This window comes from Anopheles bellator, chromosome 2, assembly GCF_943735745.2.
Source record: "Anopheles bellator chromosome 2, idAnoBellAS_SP24_06.2, whole genome shotgun sequence".
Classification (NCBI taxonomy): Eukaryota; Metazoa; Arthropoda; class Insecta; order Diptera; family Culicidae; genus Anopheles; species Anopheles bellator.
This window is the reverse complement of record NC_071286.1, coordinates 14,684,306-14,706,493: the sequence shown is the minus strand read 5'-3', so window position 1 is coordinate 14,706,493 and position 22,188 is coordinate 14,684,306. Positions and strand designations below refer to the sequence as shown.

At 50.4% G+C, this 22,188-nt stretch overlaps 6 protein-coding genes across 6 annotated transcripts; 3 read left to right on the top strand and 3 right to left on the bottom strand.

Moving 5' to 3' along the window:
• Positions 1-2: 2 nt before the first annotated feature.
• LOC131211413 (conserved oligomeric Golgi complex subunit 7) lies at positions 3-2,525 on the bottom strand. The gene is made up of 3 exons (XM_058204860.1): positions 2,446-2,525; positions 348-2,370; positions 3-284 (listed from the first exon to the last, which is right to left on the bottom strand). Exons 1-3 carry the CDS (start codon positions 2,446-2,448, stop codon positions 115-117), a joined length of 2,196 nt encoding a protein of 731 aa, XP_058060843.1. The 5' UTR covers positions 2,449-2,525; the 3' UTR covers positions 3-114.
• Positions 2,526-3,130: 605 nt separating this feature from the next.
• LOC131210801 (alpha-ketoglutarate-dependent dioxygenase alkB homolog 6) lies at positions 3,131-3,917 on the bottom strand. Its single transcript, XM_058204092.1, has 2 exons — positions 3,867-3,917; positions 3,131-3,802 (listed from the first exon to the last, which is right to left on the bottom strand). The coding sequence occupies exons 1-2, from the start codon at positions 3,894-3,896 to the stop codon at positions 3,131-3,133; spliced, it is 702 nt and encodes a 233-aa protein (XP_058060075.1). The 5' UTR covers positions 3,897-3,917.
• A 181-nt stretch (positions 3,918-4,098) lies between these two features.
• LOC131209829 (gamma-tubulin complex component 3) lies at positions 4,099-7,073 on the top strand. The gene is given in 4 exon segments (XM_058202974.1): positions 4,099-4,242; positions 4,376-4,560; positions 4,625-5,491; positions 5,493-7,073. Coding segments are annotated over 4 exon segments (2,550 nt in total). The 5' UTR covers positions 4,099-4,148; the 3' UTR covers positions 6,897-7,073.
• A 380-nt stretch (positions 7,074-7,453) lies between these two features.
• LOC131210516 (uncharacterized) lies at positions 7,454-7,916 on the top strand. Its single transcript, XM_058203774.1, has 2 exons — positions 7,454-7,509; positions 7,585-7,916. Exon 2 carries the CDS (start codon positions 7,625-7,627, stop codon positions 7,853-7,855), a length of 231 nt encoding a protein of 76 aa, XP_058059757.1. The 5' UTR covers positions 7,454-7,509; positions 7,585-7,624; the 3' UTR covers positions 7,856-7,916.
• Positions 7,917-10,507: 2,591 nt separating this feature from the next.
• LOC131208788 (SH2B adapter protein 2) lies at positions 10,508-18,714 on the top strand. The gene is made up of 5 exons (XM_058201675.1): positions 10,508-11,395; positions 15,025-15,156; positions 15,229-15,465; positions 15,546-16,772; positions 18,345-18,714. The coding sequence occupies exons 1-5, from the start codon at positions 10,877-10,879 to the stop codon at positions 18,615-18,617; spliced, it is 2,388 nt and encodes a 795-aa protein (XP_058057658.1). The 5' UTR covers positions 10,508-10,876; the 3' UTR covers positions 18,618-18,714.
• A 1,040-nt stretch (positions 18,715-19,754) lies between these two features.
• On the bottom strand, positions 19,755-20,545 carry LOC131210477 (peptide deformylase, mitochondrial-like). The gene is made up of 2 exons (XM_058203734.1): positions 20,144-20,545; positions 19,755-20,087 (listed from the first exon to the last, which is right to left on the bottom strand). Exons 1-2 carry the CDS (start codon positions 20,534-20,536, stop codon positions 19,773-19,775), a joined length of 708 nt encoding a protein of 235 aa, XP_058059717.1. The 5' UTR covers positions 20,537-20,545; the 3' UTR covers positions 19,755-19,772.
• Positions 20,546-22,188: the final 1,643 nt, after the last annotated feature.

Here is a 22,188-nt window from a genome sequence, read left to right as displayed (position 1 = left end):
CGTAAAAATTTCCTGTTTTAGTGTTTTCGAATGTTGCGAAAGCCCTACGTTCTACACAGCGAATGAACGAATGTGTATATTCTTCTAATCCATTATGTTTGTTAATCCATCCCCTCAGCAAGAAACGAGGTTTCGCTTTTGGCGGATGGCAGCCACCAACATTGGATCACAGCCGGCAGCCGCCGCAGAGTACGATTCCAGGGGCGCCCGCAATAGTTTGACCGTCTGTTGCAGATTGTTGCCCAGCGATTGTCCCATTTCCTCCAGCACACTGCCAAAGTATTCTAGCGGAAGAAATTGTGTGAATATGGCGTGCTCCTTTAGGGATAGAAAACGCGGCAGCTTACCAATATCGGTGGCCAGTTGTTTCGCTTCGGATGGGGCAAGCGCGCAAATGTTCTCGATCTGCTCCACGTACAAAGCTTCCGATTCTTCGACGATCAGCGTAAGAAACACATCGGCACAGGGACGGCTCGAGGTATAGCGAGTATCCGCTACTTCGAGCACTGCCTTCAGAACGGGAGCCGGCGCGAACAGGAGTGGTTCCAGATGTTGAGGCAGGGTCAGCAAGTACTGACAAATGAGGGTGATGTATTCCTGTGGGGCGTAGCTGAAGTCGGGCAAGCTGTCGGCCGGCATAGATGATGCTCCCATCGTGCCGCTTCCGTTCGCTTCCAGTTGCTTAAGGTGGTTCGTGATTGGCGAGAAAGCGATCCGTAGTAGCGTGTCGTGAATGTCCTCGCAAGTCCGCTTCATGCGCTCATGGAACTCGGCAAAGTACTCCACAGTCGAGCCCGGTACGTCGGCCATGGTTTGCTGGAATGTGGTGGCCAATTTTTCCAACTCATTCGCATCGCCCTTCGTCTGCAGGCGGTAAGCGAAGCTCGCTAGAGCTTTACCCGTGGCCATTTGACTCTGTTTGGCCAGTACACTGCGAACGAATATTTGCTCCGCTTCCTGCACAGTCTGGCGGAATGTTCCGAGACACTGTAGGAGTACGACGCTCAGTTGCAGCAGATTCCAGTCAGTCTGATTCTGCTGACTGGCGGCCAGGTGCTTTTGGCAGCGATTGTAATGATCCAGATAGGCCACCAGATAGTTCTGCAGCACGCTTCCGAGCGACAGAAGAGCACAGTTCTGCGTAATTTCTTCGCACCGTGTCAGAGCTTCCGTTGTCCAGCGAATGACCTTCGCATTGGCACTTTCGAGGTTGTGGACACTGTCCGACGGTGTGGTGCCCACGATCGCCAGGTTCTGCAATGCCGCTTCCAGGTGCGCTTTTTCCAGTGTCGGGTACTCTTTGAGAAATATGCCAAAGTAAGTGAACATTGCACCCGAAAGCCGATCCAGCACGGATTCGTCGGTGCACTTGCTCACTTCTTGCTGTGGACCACCGCGCACCCACAGCTCCATCTGGCCACCGGCGGCCACGTTGACGTGCGCGAATTGCTTCAACGTCCAAAACTTATCGCTCGATCGTTTAAGTGCACTACGAACAACGCTTTCTCGCGTGGGCTCGAGATTTTCGAGCGCATCGGCGATGGCTAGGACACATTCAGTGACAACACCGAACGTTTGGCCACACCAACGGAGATGCGTTTTCAGCAGCTCAAGCAACAGATCGTAAAACTCCTTCAGGACGTCCGACCCACCGCTTTCGCTGCTTTCGACCGCATTGCGCCAGTGCTCGTGAACGAAGCTCTTGAGCACCGTCCGGTAGTACTGCCGGTACTGGTCCAGCCGGCCAATTCCTTCGAAGATTCCGACGTACCGGCGACAGGCGGCACCGTCCAATGAGCGCAACGCGGCCACGACCGAAGGGCTGATCAGGGCTTCCAGACGATTCTTGAAGTACTCCACCTGACTTTCGCGCTCCGACTGCCCGTGCAGACCAACCTGTGCGGCTAGCGATTTCTGGAGCGACAACAATTTGCTGGTTGCCGCATCAATGTCCGATTGCTCCAGCAAATCATCCAACTCTCCGGCCAATTTACCCCAACCATCCGCCTCTTGCAAACACTGCCTCGACCTCTGCAGCCGCCCCTTGACGGAATCCAGCCGCTCCAGGCTAGCCATGCAATCTCCGGTTTCGTCATGCAGGTGCGAAATCTCTCGCTGCACTTGACTCATTCGCTGCTTCAGCAGCCCCGTCTCAATCTGCAGCATGTTTGCGTTGTGGATCACCTGGGGAACGTTCTTCAGCACTAAGCCACCCGTCTGTTCGAGCGCTACGTTTGTGTGCTGAACGTAGAGTTGCATTTTGGAAACGAGTGACGAAACGAACGCCTCTTTGTTTCCGCCAGCCCGTTCGTACGATTGGTTCAACCAACCAGCCACGTCGAAATCGTCACCGCAAAAAGCATCTATGTCCTGGTGCCGGAGAGTAAACAGATTGGTGAGCCGTTAGCGATTGGGGTAAGGATTGTTTTTAAGCCGATTACAAACCATTTTGTGCAGCAATACTGCGGCGCCAGATCAAGCGCAATTTGTAGATTTGTGGACGTTGCTTGTTTTGGACCGTAAAATCCTCGTCAACTGAACGTCGGTGACAGCGTTTTGTTTACATTTTGCACTTATTCTTCTGACAGGTCGATGTGTTCGAATTGTACGTTAAAGTAGTGAAGAAAAAGAAGGACGCAACTCCAATCCAGATCTAGTCGGAACATTTATGCTAATGTTTAAAATAAAAAATTAATTTAACATTAAACAATGTTTCTGTTTCAAGATATTTCGTAGCATTTGTTTGGAGAGCATTTTCCGCATCATGTTTTCTACGCTCAACAGATGTTTATTGAGACGTTTTAAGAGCAAAAGAAAGAACTTTAACTGACAACATTTTTTGCAAAACTCCTCGGTAGTTTCCTTTCTAGCTTCCATTTTTCTTTCATTCTCTATCTGGCGGAAAGAAAATGTTTATTTGTGTCGAGATCGAAGGCATTTCCAGGTTCTTTGGGAATCATCTCGGAAGGATAGCAATTGAATTGTCCATTGTGGGGAACTAAGCGCCACGCGGATGATGGGGTACGCACGCCAGTGTGTTACGTGAGACGAATGGCCAATGTTCAACTTCCCGAAGGTTCGAACCCATTTGAGGGGATTGACTGGATCGATAAATGAGTTGCATGGGAAATTAAAATAGTTTTATTTTCATTTTGGTCGTCTTAGGAACATGGCGAATTGTCAAAGAAAGTCGCGTTGACCTGGGGAGCACATCTCCAATCTTGGCACCACCGTCGGCTTCGGCGGTTACCAGATTCACTATTCGATCATCGATCACATCGTGATCCTGTTCTTGGATGCCGTGCAAATACCGGTGGTACATGTCATTTTTCACGACCAGCAAACTGCGGGGCTCAATCAGTAATCTAGCAATACAATGTCGTACCAGCGCTCCACCGGCCTTGCCAACAGCCTTCGTGGGCTCAGTTTCCATCTGGTCGAAATACTCTAGCACCGTGTGTGAGCCGCACGAAATGGTTGTGATGGTCGGATAAAACAGCGGCCCATCGAGATGCGGCATAATGCCCTGTCCCGGCAGATATTCGTTCACCAGAACATGATTCGCTTTCGTTCCTGGCTCGAACACGTCCAACCGATTGACACGCTCCACGAACTGGTCCAACCATTGGGGTATGGTTTCTGCCACCATACCCTTTGGATGCGGGATACCGCCATAGTTTAATAATCGCCGATTGCTCAACTGTGTCCATTTGGGTTTCGGTGCTCTGGATACCGCTTGCAGTATTTGCGTTTCCTCTTCTCGCGAGACGAAATTTGGCACATAATATATCGTGGACGGGCACTGTGGAAAGTGGAATGGTGTAGAATGGTTAGCCGAAATCCGTGTTCGTGAGGAGCAATCTTACCGCTTTCACCTCATACTCGGTCAAATTCATCACAGAGAGATTCACGTTGTGCAATTGGCAAAAACCAAAACAAACTATTGTCATTCGTCTCGTGCTGGCAGTTTCCTGTCAACCCACAGCATGCCGTTGCTGAGAAGCGATAGCGATGTTTGAGTCAGCCCTTCTCACTCTAGCGCAGAGCGTCTGACGCAGAAAATTCCAACTGTCATTTCCAATTCGGCATCATCGGAACGGTTTTGGTGCGGTGAAAATGTACGACTTCTAGATCAAACACGCAATCAAATGACGATGATGAATCGGAACAACCAGCCAAACTTTCCCGTTATCTACGAGTTGCTAAAGCAACTCTGCCGGAATCTCGCGGGCGAACGAGCAGGTACGAGCAGAAGATGGTACGCTTTCACCATCCGACAGCACAAAACGGTCCGGCGAACGCATCTGTTTGTTTGTGCCCCGTTTTCACGCCGCCAGCGAATGATTTTATGTATTTTGGTGTGTGCGATCCTTAGATGATGTCCTGAAAGGTGTCACGCAGCTCATTGCCAACAGGCCAAACTCGATCGCCTACTACGGCAGCTCGGCGTCCACCGCCAGTGAATCGTCAATCGTAACACGCATCAATCGGCGGCTATCTTCTCGCAGCCAGGCAAGCGTGAACGTGTTTAACGGGTTCTACGAGGAGCTGGTTTCCATTGTACGTGGGCGTGTGTGGCTCGGTGCCGATGTGACAATTTATTGTTTGCCGTTCTTCTTTTCAGACCGAAAGTAAACAGAGAGTGCCAATTCTAGAGTTTCTACTTAACCTTGCCGATGCGGATAGAAATTTGGCTGGTGCCAGCGGATTGCAGATAGATTTGCGTAACGATGCCGCAAGTTCCGTCGGAGGTCCACTGTTGGAGAGTGCCCTGAGCAAGATAAGCCTTGATTCGGGCCTCTCTGGAAGCTGCAGCAGCCAGCGTTCCCCGATGCTCTCCGTGGTCGGCAGTAGTGGTGCCCTTGTTAGTGGTGCTGTTGCCGGCAATGAACTTGAAGACAGCATTATCCAGGACATTATATACGCGTGCACCGGAATCGAAGGAAAGTACCTACGAAAGAACGTAGTGACGGGCGAATTTAAGCTCGATCACGTCAGCGGCCGGCATCTCGATACATGCAACGCAGGAATGTTGCTGCGGTTGGCCGAAGTAGGGTTCTTCTACAGCAACGTGGTCAAATTCACCGACCCCAAGAGTGATTCGTATCTGATGGGTAGCTTTGGCCAGGGCTACATTACTGCACTACGCAAAGAGCTGACCAACTATTACGGGCTGATTGCGAACCTGCAGGAGGCGCTTGACCGACAGCGGCAACCCGGTTCGGACACCACCGACCGCATGACGCTCGTGCGGACGATGGTATGGTTAGTGGAGCCTATGGAGCGTCTCCAGTGGCTGTCGGTTATTTCCGATGCGTGTCGCGAAGTGAAGGGTGGCGCACTGGCTTCAGCTGTTCACAAGTTTATCTGGCACGGGGATCCGATGGTGCGCATCATATCGCGTGAACTTCTTCAATCGGCTTGCATTCCTCTGCAGCAGATGCTTACCCAGTGGCTCACGGATGGCAAGATTGTTGATCCAAACTGTGAGTTTTTTTATCGAAAAACTGATGGAGGTCGGCTACAATCGTTTGTGGCACGACGAATTCCGGCTACGCATCTCCATGGTACCCTCGTTCATCTCCGATGCACTCGCGCGCCAAATACTGGTGATCGGCAAGAGCATAAACTTTTTGCGTGAAATCTGCAAAGACCGGGCACCGGTGCGCGAGCGGAATGATCTGAGTAAGTGTCTCAGTGAGCGGCTCGAGTATCTGTACAGTCCCCACAGCAACACCGAATTGCACGTGCTGATCGATAATGTGTATCTGAAAACGTCCAAGCGCGTGCTGGACATTGTGCTTGGGCCACACCGCCTGTTCGACCATCTACAGGCGATGCGTGACTATCTGCTACTGGGACAGGGCCACTTTGCGGACATGCTGATGGAGTATCTGAAGGAGGAGTTGGACCGACCGGCGAAGGATATCGGACAGCAGGAGCTCTTTCTCACGGTGGCCGAGGCGGTGCGAAAGTCTTCATGTGAGGTGGAAGATCCCGAAGTGTTGAACTATCTGGATGTGCACTTTCTCAGCCCGTGCGAGGGCGATACCGGCTGGGATGTGTTCTGCTTAACGTACAAGGTGCAGGGTCCGCTGGGCACCATCTTCCAGCCGGTGCAGTGCACCTACCGAGCCCTGTTTAAGCAGCTGTGGAACATGAAGCGCTTTGAGTACATCCTCGCCAGTATCTGGCGCAACCACATGCTGGGCACGCGGTGCTACAAACCGATTGCCGCCGACATTGGCGACGTGATGAAACACCTGCAGACGTACTGCTCGAAGATGATCAACCTTATCTCGCAGATGCAATACTACATCCTGTTCGAAGTGATCGAGTGCTCGTGGGTTCAGTTTAGTGCGCGAGTGCAACAAGCAAAAGCGCTCGATGACGTACTAGAGGCGCACGACAAGTTTCTCCAGCGCATCCGCACCGGCATCTTCCTCGATCAGTCGACCCACATGTTCACGAGCTCGCTGGAGCAAATTTTCAACTCGGTGCGCAAGCTGGACGAGTGGCAGATGAAGTTCTACGACCTGTGCAATCGCGAACTGGATTCGCGCAAAGCGTTCGATGATCGCATTCGTGAGAGCGAAGCAGCCGGCACATACGGGGTTACGGCCGAGCAGACACTCGAGCGGGATGAAGAGCTGCAACAGTTTGAACATCGGCTGAGTACGTGCCAAAAGGCGATTAACATGATTGGCGTTGGGTACGAGGACTCGGTTCACCAGTTCCTCTACCAGCTGGCCATTTCACCGACGGAATCTCTGCCCCAGCTTTGCATGCGGCTGGATTACAACGAGTACTACAAGCACCGCGACGCACGCCTCAGCTCGACCCTAACTTTTCAGCATATGCGCAAAAGTATGGCCGGTAACTTTGGGCGCAAATGATCGTGCGCCAAGGTGGGACAGAAAGTGAAGGATGTAACAGCGCCAGGGAACGACGCTTCCGCGGAAACTCACCCGATCCAGGGGCAATTGATGCCGGCCAACCGCAAAAATGTTGTCACTACGTTAGTCGAACATTACAAGCAAGGGTATTTCAACTGCTGCGATGTTATGTAGAGGTAGGAGAGATTATTACCGATTACTGCTACATCCAGAAGCACCTGTGCCAACTTACTAACGTTCTTACGTTCAGTTTGTATAAGTTATTAGCAAGAAATAAATGAACGCGCAATTAAACAGTCAGCTGCAGGGTTTGCTTAAAATTGGCTTATTGTCTCTGGTGCAGGATAAGACCGCACAGCGGTTGTTCCCGTAGAAGAAACAATGTTTCAGTCTGAATTTTGAATGGCTGGAATACTTTTTTCATTCTCGTATTTCATAAAATCCTTCGATTTTTTAAATGATCTGAAACAAATGAACGTTTGAACGTTTTCCGCGGGAGTGTGACAAACTCGATTTCGAGCAGTTACCATCACAATCTGTCACATTTTGACAGCCACGAAAAATCTCATTTGCAGCGAAAAGGCAAAAGAACAACAAGACGATTACGTGAATTGTGAGTACACACTGGAACAATAGGATCGTTAGCCAAATTATTCAACTGCAAGCTCTTCTCCCGCCTTCATTGCAGTTTGCGAACGTTGCCCGAACCCCCGAACCGGAAGGCACAGATGGCTGCATCGGCACAGGCTAGCCGCGGCCTCACGGCGCTGTTCAAGCGAGGATGGAACGAAATCCCGGAAGTGGTCGGTTCGTCCGTGATTGCCTTGATCGGTATTGGTCTGAGCGTTGTTGGACTGACCAACTACTACCGGAAGAACGGAGACAACCGCAGATATAAGCTGACGTATGTTGTAATGCGCCCAGATGATCCACGGGCGGCTAGCATTCGCAAGGATTAGAAATGGTATCGGTTCGGAACTAATAAATCGCGTTACCCGATTGTGTAAAACTTGAAACGACAAAAAAGTCCCTTTTATTGGATCAGTACAGAAGAATGAAACATCAGTCGGCGCTACTGCATGCGTGCTCTTCGGGCGGAATCGATCTTGTCCAGCAGTATCTGTTTCGATACCAGATCCTCTTTATTCAACCGGTGACGTTCCTCTTCCAGACCCGTGAAGAATAAGTCGCTGCGTAAAAGCAAAGGCGCATATTAAACTGGTTTTTCTTGCATTGATTTTCCGAGGTTCGCCTCACCGATTGTAAAATGCCACACCGAAACCAACTAAAAGGCTACCAAACAAAATCGGGAACCTCAGCACTGTTCCAGCCGGAGGAGACATTTTTCTGCTAATGCGACAGAGAACGCAATGAAAACAAATCGAATGTGACGTTTTCAGTGGCGAGCTTATTGTTACGCTAAGCTTTCCTACACTTGCGCACGAGGATTATTGGTTTAAACGGTAAAAGCCACATTACAACAATTCTGTCCTTTGTCTTTGGATTTTAATTTATACTTTCAAACAGAGATTTGCTTATCGTCTATGCTTTACAATTACAATTTGAATATGTTGTTAAAGGACATTGTAATTTATCCACCACACGGAGTGGTGAATAACCGTCGGCGCGACAACTGACGTCTGTCAGATGGAACGCAGTTCTTGTTTTCTATCAACAGTGCACAAACGCGGCGGCAGAACCTTTGAACAAACCTTTTTCACAGTCAAATGTTCATGCAATTGAAAGCCAACACGTTCGTTTGGTATCTTTACTATGTCAGCTAACTCACGTAACTCACGTAATTCAAAACTATACTGTGGATTTCTGGTGTTGCCGCCTCATTTGCACGTCGCCCTGCTTTCTGCATCATCGGTGTCTACGACCACGTTTGAAGTCAGCAAACCAACGTTTTATTGTTGTGTCTGATGAAGCGGAGTCCTCGCACATTTCTTCTCCTGAGCGGTATTTTTTCCCATCAAGAAGCAGTGTAACGTTAAAACCCGAAAACCCGGTTCTGAAAATAACAAAAGTGGTCGCTCTTAGTGGTGCATTTTGCGTTTTCATCCCCACGCGCCGTGGACTGCGAGTGTGTGCGTGTGCGGCGTAGTTCTGCCTTTGTGTTGGTTACGGCGTTTGACAGCGCGCAGCAATTCAATCAGTCCTCCGGGCGGCGGCCAACAATAACATTAGTTTTGAATTGGTCGACTGCGAAAGCATAGCGAAATCACGGCGAGCGGAAGGGAGTGCGGGCGGAAGTTTGTGTCCCGCTAATTGATGCGACCTAGCGAAGTAGTGGATTCGCGGTGTGGGCCCACCCGGAAATGTCCCCGAATATCATCGGCAAGCGCGCTTGTGTGTATGTATTTGGTGGCACGCAATTTGGAAAAAAAACAGTGCTCTGGACGGAGGAGACTGGTGACCGTAGTCAGGATAGTGTGAGCAATCCGATCGCGTTTCTAATGGTCCCTATTTATTAGTTCGTCGAGGTGCCGGTCGGTTTTGCGAAGAATGGTTTTGAGACACCAGGCAGCTTGCTTGCTGAGTTAATAAATCCCATCACATGCAAGTTCAGTTGTAGGTGTTTGTAAAGGGGCGTGAATGGGTTGTAACAAATTTTGTGCAATTATGATTAGCGCCTTCGCCACCGACGGTCTGGACGGTCCGGATAGTAGCTTGAGTCAGTCTTCAGTGTCCCCATTTAGTAGCACGGTGTATCCGCGGTAATAAACACATTGTTTCTTCATTCCCTAACCAGGCCCGTAGTAACCTGCGCTTAGCAAGATGGTGACGATGCTCGGATGCTCGAGCCAAACCGAAGACGGATGATGATCTGTGGGAATCTGTTCTCCTCAAGCCGATGCCGCTGACCGACCGACGAGCGAAAGAAAGTGAAAAAGCAGTGCTTGCAGATTAATCCCAAAAGGAGTAAAAGTGTTCGAAAGTGCAAGGAAGTGCGCTAAACGGAAAGCGGCCTACACCCCAGGTGCGTGTTGCCAGCGGGCAACCATCTGTCACGCGCTGCGTGTGTGTCGTGATAAGAAACCGCGAAAAGGGTGTGTAGTGCAACCGGAACCGTTCTCTACGAGACGGAGTGAAAGATAAGAAAAAAGCATACAGGCGCGCGCAAACACACCCACACACGCGCGCAGGTGATGATGCTGCTCTTTCTGTATTTCGGCCCAGCAATCAGCGGCGCGCGGTGTGTCCATGAATGAAGCGGCCTCGATTTCCGTTCGATTCTCAGGACAGCACAGTATTGTTACGTCGTTGCTCGTTCCGCACGGCGCAAGAAGTGACCGCGATAGAGCGGATTGCGCGAAGAAAACACACACACAGGCGCGCGTATAGGTTATTATGTTTTCGCGGATGCTGTTCCGGCCTTCGGTATCGGTCGCTATCAGCTATCTCCGCCTGCCCGTGGCAGTGTGCAGCACAATCATCACCACGACGGCGGCGAGATAATGGACGATGATGCTGCGTCTGCGAACGTTGCTGCCACCGATGATGGTCTGTTGTCGGTGCTGCCGCTGGTCCTGTGCACGACGATCGTAACTTGAATGCTCATAAAAAACGTGCCGAGCTTGCGGAAAGAGGAACAATAAGAAAAGCAACCACAGCACCGAACTCGGTTTCCGCTGGACCCAACAGAGGATGCTGTGACGCAAAGGAGATAGTGTTGCATCATCACCGGTTCCCTAAGGGACCCGTTAGTGACAGATTGCCGGTGCTGGGCAGCGGAAGGCCTCCGATGCACCTGGCCTTCGATTGGACAGAAAGTGAAATTGTAGCGTGTGAAAACGGGGCGAGGTGCTAAAGTTAAACAGTCCACCGCGAAGCGACGGGTGCGGTTTCTGTCCAGTGGAAAAAGTGCGATAAAGCAAACAAACGCGGCACACACGGTCTCAGGACCGGGGCAAATTCGCCTGTGTGTGCGCACGCAGTGGGAGGTGGACATTATTACATTGAGATAAACAGAAGCCATGGCCAATCTGACAGATGGTGATCAAAGTTTTTGCAGTGTGACAACGGTACAGCAACAGCAGCATCAAACATCCGGTGGCGGAGGTGGCAGTTTGTCGCACACCAGCGCGGCTAACGTGGGTGGTGCTGAGGAACTGGACGGCGAAGTCGGTGGCGGTGGTGGCGTTGCCATTGGAGTAAGCGGATTGATGGCGGCAACGACAACGGCGACAGTGAGCCCGATCACGGAGTCAAACCCGACGCCGGGGGCAGCTATCACGACGTCAACGCCAACAATGGCCATGACGACGGCGACGGCGGTGGCGCCGTCGACTGTTGGAACGTGGACGGAGTTTTGCGAACGTCACGCACGGGCCGCGTCGTCGGACTTTGCCCGGGCGTGCGTGAATTACGTCACCAGCAACCTGCCGGAGGTGGCGCGCCACACAATCTCTCACCGGGACTTTATGCGCCGCTTCGTCCAGTGCTTCGAGGAGCACTTCGAGCACGACTTTCATCGGCGGCGAACACAAACCAAGGTAGAGGTTGCTAGGGGTGGTACCATCTGCTTCACTTCTTCCTACTGGAAGTGCGTAGAACGGAGCGCTCTCTCTCCTCTGCGCAGATTTGTAACACAACTCGTAACTAGGTTATTATCTGCACGTGGAACGTGGACAGAATTTTGCGAACGTCACGCACGGGCCGCGTCGTCGGAGTTTGCCCGGGCGTGCGTGAATTATGTGACCAGCAACCTGCCGGAGGTGGGGTGCCACACAATCTCTCACCAGGACTTTATGCGCCGCTTCGTCCAGTGCTTCAAGGAGCACTTAGCGCACGACTTTCATCGACGGCGAACACAAACCAAGGTAGAGGTTGCTAGGGGTGGTACCATCTGCTTCACATCCTCTGACCGGAAGTGCGTAGGACGGAGCGTTCTGCGCTGCACAGATCTGTAACACAATCCGTAACTAGGTTCCGTATTTGCACCAGGCGGGGCGTTTCGTTTACTCCGATGGCTCGATGGCCTATCGAAGATGTGCCGAGACACAACAGGGATGGTTGTTAGGATGATCCTGGCGACGCGCCGCATGATGTCTCGACCGGATAATAATTGATCTAATTGAGCTGTTTGTCATGGTGGCCGTTGGTACAAATCCCAGGAATCAATTGTTTAATTTATCAAATTATCGAAGAACGATCGGACACTTCCATATGTCCGTTTATGCCGCAATCAATCCTTTCAGCAAGTGGGACAGAGTATCGATACAATTGAACTACTGATACACCGTATTGTTGCTCTTTAAATAAGAAACGATGATTGAATTGCTGTTAATCCTTTTTGTGCAAATAAAGATGGCTCATTGTTGTTCGCAGTTTCCGATCGGGCATCGTTGCTCGAGCTAAGCGAAATATCGTGGCAACATGTGAAAGGAAGTCGCTCGACAAACATCCGTTTCGCTGGCACACCCGACCCGGTGAAAGCTTATCAAAGCCACCGCTCTGCATGAATGGGAACACATGAATGAGAGCAAAGCTTACCTCTGCAAAACATCCCCGTCACCACCGCCTTTTCGGGAGGCTGTTTCGCCCAACACCGCGCGGTTCATTCATAACTTAAACGTCCGCGAGCGGAGCTTATCTCTTCATCCCGTCGTCTGATTAGTGTCAGCTTCCACTGCGGGTGTTCCCTTTTCGACCTCGACATTGTTGCTTGTTGTTGCCAGCCGTAGCAGCATTCTGTTACTGGTTCTACTTTCCTAACATTCCACGGGCCCAGAGGCCCTCGAGGGCGTATATGGACGCTGTTTTTGGGTGGCTTTTAATTTCTAGCATTTTGGACCTTGTGAAGGGCCACCTGTTGGGGGGGTCGTTTCACATATACGATATTTACTTATATCTCCATGTGCACATATTGATACATACAGATGGTAAAAAACTTTGTATTTGGTTACCATGTGTAGCTTAAAACATAATGTTTTCACAACATCAAACCATCCACCGGTTTCGTTTTCCTTACACACTATTTCGATTCAAGTCTGTTCCTTGACTTCTTTAACGGCCGTTCTTGTGTGAACATATGTGATTTTATCACTTTTTAGAATGATGCAGAATTATTTTACTCTCTTTTCTGTAATCAACTTACGACTTGACATAATTGTTAAACTCGATGTGGCAGAAAATCGGTAAAAATAGGTAAAACTGTATTATCGTATGTGGCGCATAGTTTGATAATATTTGCTCTCTGATCGGTATTCATTGTGGTAAACATTTCATTCTAATACATAATCCCATGGGCTTCGTTTACATCTGGGCACTGGCGGGGGTTTACAGTGGCCGTAAGAGTTCGGAAGCTGTGGCGGGTCCTTCAAGCGGGCTCGCCGAGGCCACTATGTGGAACGAAAAGCGGATCGACAGTCCCGCGTAGCAGCACCACCGTCATGCGAAGGTGGGGTTGGCGACATAATATTGTTTGGGTGCGTGATGCCACGACGGCCAGCGTTCCACCTGCGCGCGTGGCCTTTCGGTCTGCCGGGTTCCAGGCGGGCACGATCCACTCCCCGCAGCGCCCTTGGCTTGACTGTGTCTGCTTTGTGACCCCCTTCATGGGTGATGGCATCATTTTCATTCATAAACATCCAACTCCCACAGGTTGGCACAGGTAACCGACAAAGCAGAGTACGGGCAGAGTGGTTGGCTGTTTTGGTTTCGGCCATCGGGGCGCGGTCGGTCTGCATGCCATCTCATCTCCTCTTGCACGCACACGCACAGGCGGTGGGAACGGAGGCGGCACCGGCCGTCGGCACCGGCCGTCGGCGGTGACTGCCGGCGTATGGTAATGAACTTAGCGTGACGGACCAACGGGGGGGGGATCGCATGATGACGCGCTACTACTGGACCCCGGATGGTTGCGCAAAATGATATAAAAAATCCTAGACCACCGGTCGACGGGCGGGGTGGGGCGGGAACCTACCCTCAAGTCAAGGCCCAACCCGACGAAGACGTGAAGGAATGTTGCCGCCAGCCGGTGCGTGTTGGGCCGATTTCTCCATATGGACAGTGTTTCGAGGTGGAACACTTTTTTTTACGCCAAATGGCCAGACCCGAATTTGGTCGCTAGCGCCGCCTTGGTGGAATTTCCATTGGTGCACCGATCTCGCCTCCCTCGCGGCTGGCACTCACTCCGCGTGTACTCCGCGACGGTTTCCGGCGTTGTCCGGCGCCCGTTCGTTCGTGACCGTTCGGGCGGGAAGCTCATTCCAATGTTTGTGCTGTAACATTGTTGTCGAACTGGCACGAATGGCGCAGCATACTAAAATTTAAGTAATAATGTACGTGTTTTAACCTTCTTCAAGCCTCGAAAAGATTTTGCAAACTCTTTGTAAATGTTGCTGTGAGGTGCTGATGGCTGAAAACTGGTTGGTGCCTCTACAATGTGGTGATGGATTTCGGTCTCGGTCAGTGCCAATGATGCTAACCGCATTCACATCATGCCCACCGCGACCCCGCAACGCCATAGTCGGGGCCGCGGCTCTTCCTGTGTCTTGCGAATAGATGAAATAAATTGGAGCTGATTACTTTATTGTTGTTCGTGGTTTGTTTATGATCCGTTATCATTCCCCGGCCCCCCACGGGCGGTGGAGACTGATTTATCTAGTGATCGACGAGGACACACAATGCACGCGGCTAGAGAGCGGGAGACCACAAGGTAGCGTCCAACACTTGTGTTGACTTGTTGCTGACAGATTGAGTGCCAAGAATCAGCGGCGATGAACGATTCTGCTTCTGTTTGTTCGGTCATTTTTGTCTATCTGTTTAACACAGCGATATGAAGGGAGAGCACTCAAAAAATGTTTTATTATTGAATACGGCCACAAATCTTCGACTGGATTGTTTCAAAACATCCTTCGGCTCTGGAATGTAGATAGGGTCCTTTCAGTGGCCATTTTTTCGGGTACGGCACAGCTTGCTATGAATCTCAGAATAACCAGAAGATTCAAGCAACTACAGTGTCAAGATACATCTCAATTGGAATGCGATAGAGACGGCTAGGATTGCTTGGATCGCTATTGCTTAAACGTCTTCAGGAGAGCCTTACATTACCTTACTTTACCTGTAGGAGAGGCACCGCACCGCACTGAATAATCCATTCTATCCCTCTGTTCCACAGACTGGAAACGGCTCTGCCACGGTGCCGGAGGAGAGTGACTACTCCGAGGACACCGATTCGCCAAAAACCAACCACAAACCATTCTTCCGTCGTCTGTCCTTCAAGGGTCTCCGGAAGGGGAAGGTCATTCATGTAAGTACCAACACGGCCATTCTGGTGCGTGCCCGGCGGAACCACCGGCAATTCAAGCGACTTCTTTTGTAGGCATTTTTTCACAAACAACACTCGGACGAGGTGGAGCTGTCGGATCGGCGCGCCAGCAAAACGAAGCTGGCGAAGATTGTGGTCGAGTGCCGGAAGGAGGGCACGGTTAACTACCTGTCGCCGGAAAATCTTGACCAACCGTCCGGCTCGCAGAAGTGGGAAAAGTGCAAACTGGTGCTAGTGAAAACGGTCGGTGGCTATATGCTCGAGTTCTACTCGCCTCCCAAGTCTCAAAAGGTACGAAAACGCAGGATCAACGTAGGAGGTAGGGTGGCCACTTTTCAAGTGAACGTTTCTGTTTCTCTTCCACACCGTAGCCTCGCAGTGGCGTGTTTTGCTTTCTCATCACGGAAGCGCGCGAAACGACGGCGCTCGAGATGCCGGATCACGAGAACACGTTCGTGCTGAAAGCGGACAACAATATGGAGTACGTCATCGAGGCGCGGGACACGGACGATATGCGCAGCTGGCTGGCCACGATACGCTACTGTATGCGCAGTACGCCTACGACCTCCCAGTTACCACCCGGTGCTGGCCAGCCGGACCTGAACACGAGCCTCACGTCGAGTACCTCCATCTCTCACGGTGTCATTGGTGGCGGAGGTACCTCGTTGACACCCGGCGGCGGTGGACTGGTGGCGGATGTGAACAACCTGAGCCTCAACCAATCGACGGTGTCTACAGCGAACGCGGGTGGAACGCCGAATTCGGCTGCCAACAGTGTAACGACGGGAAGCTCTGTCCTGGGAAATGTTTCCACACCGCAAGGAGGAGCTGGTGTTGGTGGTGGTGGCGTTGGTGTGCCGAACGCTCCAGAGCTGCCGCCCCGCCGTCCCGACGATCGGATATCGTCGTCCAGCAACTTCGAGCTGACGGAGACCGATCTGGAGCAGGCGCACGAAACCGACACCGATCTGACCGCGATGATGCGCGAGTACCCGTGGTTCCACGGGAAACTGCCCCGCTTCGATGCCGCCCAGCTGGTGCTGCGCGACGGTACCTCTAGTCACGGCGTGTTCCTGGTGCGCCAGAGCGAAACTCGCAAAGGCGAGTTCGTGCTGACGTTCAACTTTCAGGGCAAGGCGAAACACCTGCGCATGACGCTCAACGATCTGGGTCAGTGCCGGGTGCAGCACCTTTGGTTTCCCTCGATCACCGAGATGCTCGAGCACTTCCGGCAGCACCCGATACCGCTGGAGTCGGGCGGTACGGCGGACGTGACGCTTACGGGTTACGTGCTGATACCGCAACAACCACACCAGCTGCACCAACAACAGCAGCATCAGCAGCAGCAACAGCAACAGCAGCAGCAACAGCAGTTGCAGCAGCAGCAGCAACAGCAATTACAGCATCACACCCATGGCCAGCTGGCTAACAGCAACAACTACTCCACCACGCTCGTTGGCAGCGGCGGCAGCGCCGCCAACAATGCCGGCGGAACTGGTACGACCGGTGCGGCGGGCGTTGCCGGTGTTTCCGCCAGTTCTAGCGGCACAGGCGGAACCGGTGGGGTTGGCAGTGCGGCCCAAACCAGCCCAAGACATGTGAGATATTAATTTAAATGGAAATCCTACAAAATCCACCACCAACAACACACTCGCGCGCGCGCCCGAGACAGGCCAACGGCATCAAAGTAGGCGAGAAGGAACCAAGGAGGCAGTTACTATGTCGGAGTGGGACGGGTGATGTGGGATGGAGCAGGACGCGTTCAGCGTGTATGTGTGCTTGTGTGCGTGCGTGAGTGGGAGAATAGTAGAAGAAAACAAGAAAATAAAACTCGCATCCCTGTTCATCTCTAGCTCTGCCTCTGGTGGTATCTCACTCACTCACGAGCACGCACGCACGCACGAACGCACTTCTCCAGCATGGCCTTCTCACCTTCCCAATGGCTCGCCTGCTGCTCTGGCAACACAACAAACACACGCGCCCGTGCGAAACTACTTTTCTTTTTAAGAATAATATGCCGATTAAAAGCGAAACCAAAATCCGCGAACATAATCAAAAAACCACTCAATTTGTTTGCCTCTTTTTTCCATCAATCGTTTATTTGTGTCGTTTGTTTTCCTATTTAGTCCATGTCTTGTTCGTGTTCGTAGTTGTGTTTTCGTTTCGCTCACCTCACTAACTGCTTACTGCTCGCCTTCTCTCTCTTTCGCTCTTTTTTCCTGTCGCTCGCAAAGCCTTTTACTTGTGGACTTTTTCTCTTTCTCTTCGTGTTGTGCTGTTTCCTATTAGTACCATCAACAATCTTCATTATCCTGCGTAACATCATAATGATCATCATCATCGTTGTTGTGGTATCAGTGGTGTTGTCGTTAGCCTATCTTTCGTTGATTTTCTTCCGAAACCTTCGTTCTTCAAGTTCTAGTGCTCGTCTCTGTTGGTTTCACTGTAGTTTGTGTCAGTGATTCCGTGCTACAATCGTGTTTTACTGAACTTTTGCCCTCCCTCCACAAAACGAGAAACTTTTATTGTTTATTCAGTAAATTAGGCGGAACTGTGTCGCTACTACCCAACTGACACACTGTTCGTTTCGTTGTGCAATGATTTTGTTTTCAGTGTTCTATCTGTCTCCGTATTCTAGTTTTCCCACTGTTCTACTCCTGACCAACTATCGCAGCGCTGCAACTACCTACTTACGCTAGTTACATCCTTTATCCAATTGATACCCTTAATAACTCGGGCCGTGTTAACGAACTGATCGGTCCCGAGCCAGAGGCGAGAATCCTGGAGCCGGGATCTATTGTTTATCTTGGATGCTTTTCTTCTATTATACGCTTGCAATCTAATATTGGTGCCCCGTTAAGTAACCGTTTTTAACAGTCACTCTGTGTAATGAAGTTATTGTGCTAACAAGCCCGTCTAAAACGGACACAATATCGAAAGAGGGACAATGGCCGTGTGTCGTGCTGACCATTTTCTCTTTCTTCTCTCCCTCTCTTTCTCTCTCTCTCTCTCTCTCTCTCTCTCTGTTTTGGCCTGTGTTGTTTCTATTGCGCCGGGCTTTTAATGTCCACCGTCCATGTCTGGCGCTGCGCTGCACTCCAATGATCCAATCCTAATGACCCTCTCCCGCTCCATCCAAAACCGCCCCACCCCTCCCACACCGCTCAAAGCCCACGCAGGCGATCACGCTGAACGGAAGCGTACGGATCAAGACGTGCGATCTGGAGCTATCGCAACAACCGATCCCCATGCATGACCCGATGAACGTCCATCTACACCACCAACAGCAGCATCAGTCCCAACTCTACCACCACCTGCACCATCAGCAACAGTCCCAGCAGCTGCAGCAACCCAGCACGAGCGGTCAGGGTGCGGGAGTGGCCGGCCAGCCAACGGGCGAGGACGGTCAGCGGGCGGTGGATAATCAGTACAGTTACGTTTGAAACTGCCATCCTTCGCACCATCGTAGCCTACCGCGACCTTCGCTATCGCCGAAGTCCTTCCGTGGCTCTTCGCCCACTTGGTCGGCGAGAAGGCACGACGACGGGCAGCGAAGCAGGCCATTGTTTCGAATGTGCTACAGACTGTGCGGTTGTGTGTGAATGTGTTTGGGTGTTTGTGTGCCTGTGTGTTTGTGTCTATTTTACTTGTCCTTCCTGTGGAACACCGCGTCTGCACTTGGTTCCTGTTTTGTGGCGCGGTGAAGATACGTTTGTGTTCAACCAAAACCAAAGCCTCCCGTCTAATTGGGTGCTGCTTTCATTACCAAAAAAATGGTAAACAGGAAGCTATTTGGAGCTAAGTTTATAAGCAATTATTTGCAAAGTTATATTATGTTGCAATCCGCCAGTTAGTTTGATAAGACGCTATAGTAATACCGCGTGGTCTGTTTCTTTGTGCGCACGATAGCAGCCAATCTGGTGTTACTGTGCAGATCTTTTTATATCTATTTTTAAGAACTATGTTTGTCGAAGCACAATAGAAATGGCAACGTCGTGTTCGAGCTTCTTTCGTGGGCCCTTTTATCACACCACAGTTCAGCCAAGGTAGTCCTTTATTATTACCCATCAGCGGCAACTGGCAATTTTAAATCCAATACTAGCCATGTATCATTTTAATACCAGCGGCCAGCGGCTTGCCATCCACCATAATAATGGAGCGGAGACTGGTGACCAAATGGAATATTTCAACTTTGCCGGGCGAAAGGTTTATGTGTTTTTGCGCAACTGCAAATTGCGTAACCACGGTGGCCCAATCGATAACGGATAACCTTTGTATTTATTGCTGTACGCACATTCAAAAACGAACATTAACGGCGTACAGTTCCGTGTACATATTACCGCGTAACAAATGTCTGCATCGTGGAGTGGATGTGTCCCTATAATGCCGACGGTATAATTTCACCTCACAAAGTTCGCTTCCCAGGAGACGATGGACCGTGGTGCGCTGCAACGAGCTTGGAAAGCATCGTGGTCGGTTCAAAGCCAACAATAAATTACCTGCAGTACTTTACTCTTCATTCCAGTTCTTTCTGTGTCCATGCTTTCGTTCCCTGAAATAGGGTGAGTATTAAGACAGCCTGCAAAACATTCGCCCGTTTATTTGCTAGCAAAAGATAACTTTATGCGTCCCTGGTGCACATTGACCGCCTGCCAGCAGCTGCAGGCGAAGCTCTTCCGGTCCATAATGTCCGTGTAAACGGTTCCGTTCAAGTGATCCATCTCATGCTGCGCTATCCGAGCGTTCCAACCCCGTAGGGTTAGCTCCTGCCGTGATCCGTCACCATCGTAGCCGGTGATTAAAACCTCCCGGTAGCGGGCAACATCGGCCCGATAGCCGCGCACACTTTCGCAAGCCTCGGTGTGCAGTACCTTCTCATAGTTGAGAACCTTCAGCTCTGGATTTAGAAGCACCTACAATTGAGGGATCGTTAAAATAGTGTTTCTTTGCGTCTCCCTCGCTGGCGCACCGTCAGGGGCAGCGTTTCCATCTCCCGGTTTGCGTAATCCGCCTTGCTGTACTGGTCGCGCAGCTCGTCGCGAAATTCCATAACGAAGGCACGCAGCGACAGACCCAGTTGGGGTGCGGCCAATCCGACACACTTGTACGTGCGCAACACTTTCGTTAGGTGGGTGACGAGGAAGCGCACTTCGCGTGATTTAAGTTCAGCCTCGGGGATGGGTGGTGCCACCAACCGGAGTACGGGGTCGCCCAGTTGCACTACATGATCGTAAGGCGGTTCGGCTTTCGAGCTCCTCCGTTGCCACAGCCCTTGGTACCATTTCGAGAATGTTTTCGGTGTCCGAGCGCTAACGCAGAATGTCCTTCGAATGGACGCCCCGAAACCGGTGGCCACCAGCATTATCCAGCAAGCGGTGTTTTTACATAATGTTTACATGTTTCGCCGGTGATGTTGACGGTTCGTTTGTTTTGATTTGGCCGTCACCCTTTGGAAACGTTTGTGGTGCTTAGTGGAAGTTTGAAGCATTTATTTCAAAAAGTCAAGTTAGCGTAAATAAATACGAAAACACAATATTAGCTGTTTTCAATGTAGAATGGCAAAAGTGTAAGAGAACTATGGTATGGCAGATAAAGAATGGCCATTAATTGATTGTATGATGTGTAGCGGTTTTATAAATTGCTTAGAACCCTACGATCAGTGCTACACGGTTCGCTATTGGCCAAACTTAGCAGACTTTAAAAAAAAACCATGTCCGCTGGGGCGAGCCATCCGGGACTCGGAAGTGGAGAGCTCAGGAGACCATCTTCTTCAAGTCCAGTCAGATCCTTGCAATCGAAGTCTGTCTGATGTGCGTCAATCCCACAAAGTGATTGGGCAAGCCGCGGAGAATCTCGGTCTGCAGATAAACGAAAACAAGACCAAATTCACGGTGGTGTCACCGTCAGCAGCAGCAGCAGTTTGTAAGAAAAATTAATTTTATTGGGCTGATCGATGCAGATTGTTTATTTGTTTATTAGTAAAAGAAAACAGCCAACGGGCAACTTAGCCTATTTGACAATAATGAACTTAACTAAGCACTTGTCACTGAACTAAACTAATCATAACTGACGAATCCCAAACACAGAAGCAGGTAATCGGTGTTTTAAAGGAAACATACTCGAAAGTAACATGGACGAAACATTTACTAAGACAACATGAAAGCAAAAACATCACGACATTGATCAAGGGACATATTTAAGTCAACAAGCGACAAGTAATTGTTCAAGTAAAAACGACAAAAAGCAAGTAAAGGGTCATTGTGTCCGGTGAGGGACGGCCGCGCATCAATGCTGAGTTCCAGGGTGGGTCGTCGTCTTAAACAACGAACAGGAGCAGAAAAGTTAAGTCGATTATGCACTTTTGCTAACTGCTATCGCCGAATTCATACATTTTACTATTCAAAAATACAAAATTCAAACTCATTCTAACCCATACTTGAATGAACAACGAAGGAATTAATTAATTTCACCCTTCTTGTGAATTTTGGAGTGTTTAGCCAAATCGCTTGATGACCGGAACGCTTTGTCACAGATTTTACACTGGTATGGCTTTTCGCCGGTGTGAGTGCGGATATGAGTCTTTAACCCTGATGGCCTGGTAAACTTTGAAGGGCAATAAGGACACTGATGCTGTTGGTCCTTATTATGAATTATCGAATGTTGGGTTAGTTTCTGTGATGAATGGAAGGCTTTGTCACAGACTTGACACTTGTATGGCTTTTCGCCAGTGTGAGTGCGGATATGAATCTTTAAGCTAGTTGACTGTGCGAACATTGATGAACAATGAGGGCACCGATACTGTTGGTCCTTATTGTGTATTTTCGAATGTTCTGCCAGAATGCCTGATGAATGGAAAGCTTTGTCACATACTTTACATTCGTATGGCCTTTCGCCGGTGTGGGTGTGGATATGAGTCTTTAACCCTGATGGCCTGGTAAACTTTAAAGGGCAATAAGGACACTGATGCTGTTGGTCCTTATTATGAATTATCGAATGTTGTGTTAGTTTCTGTGA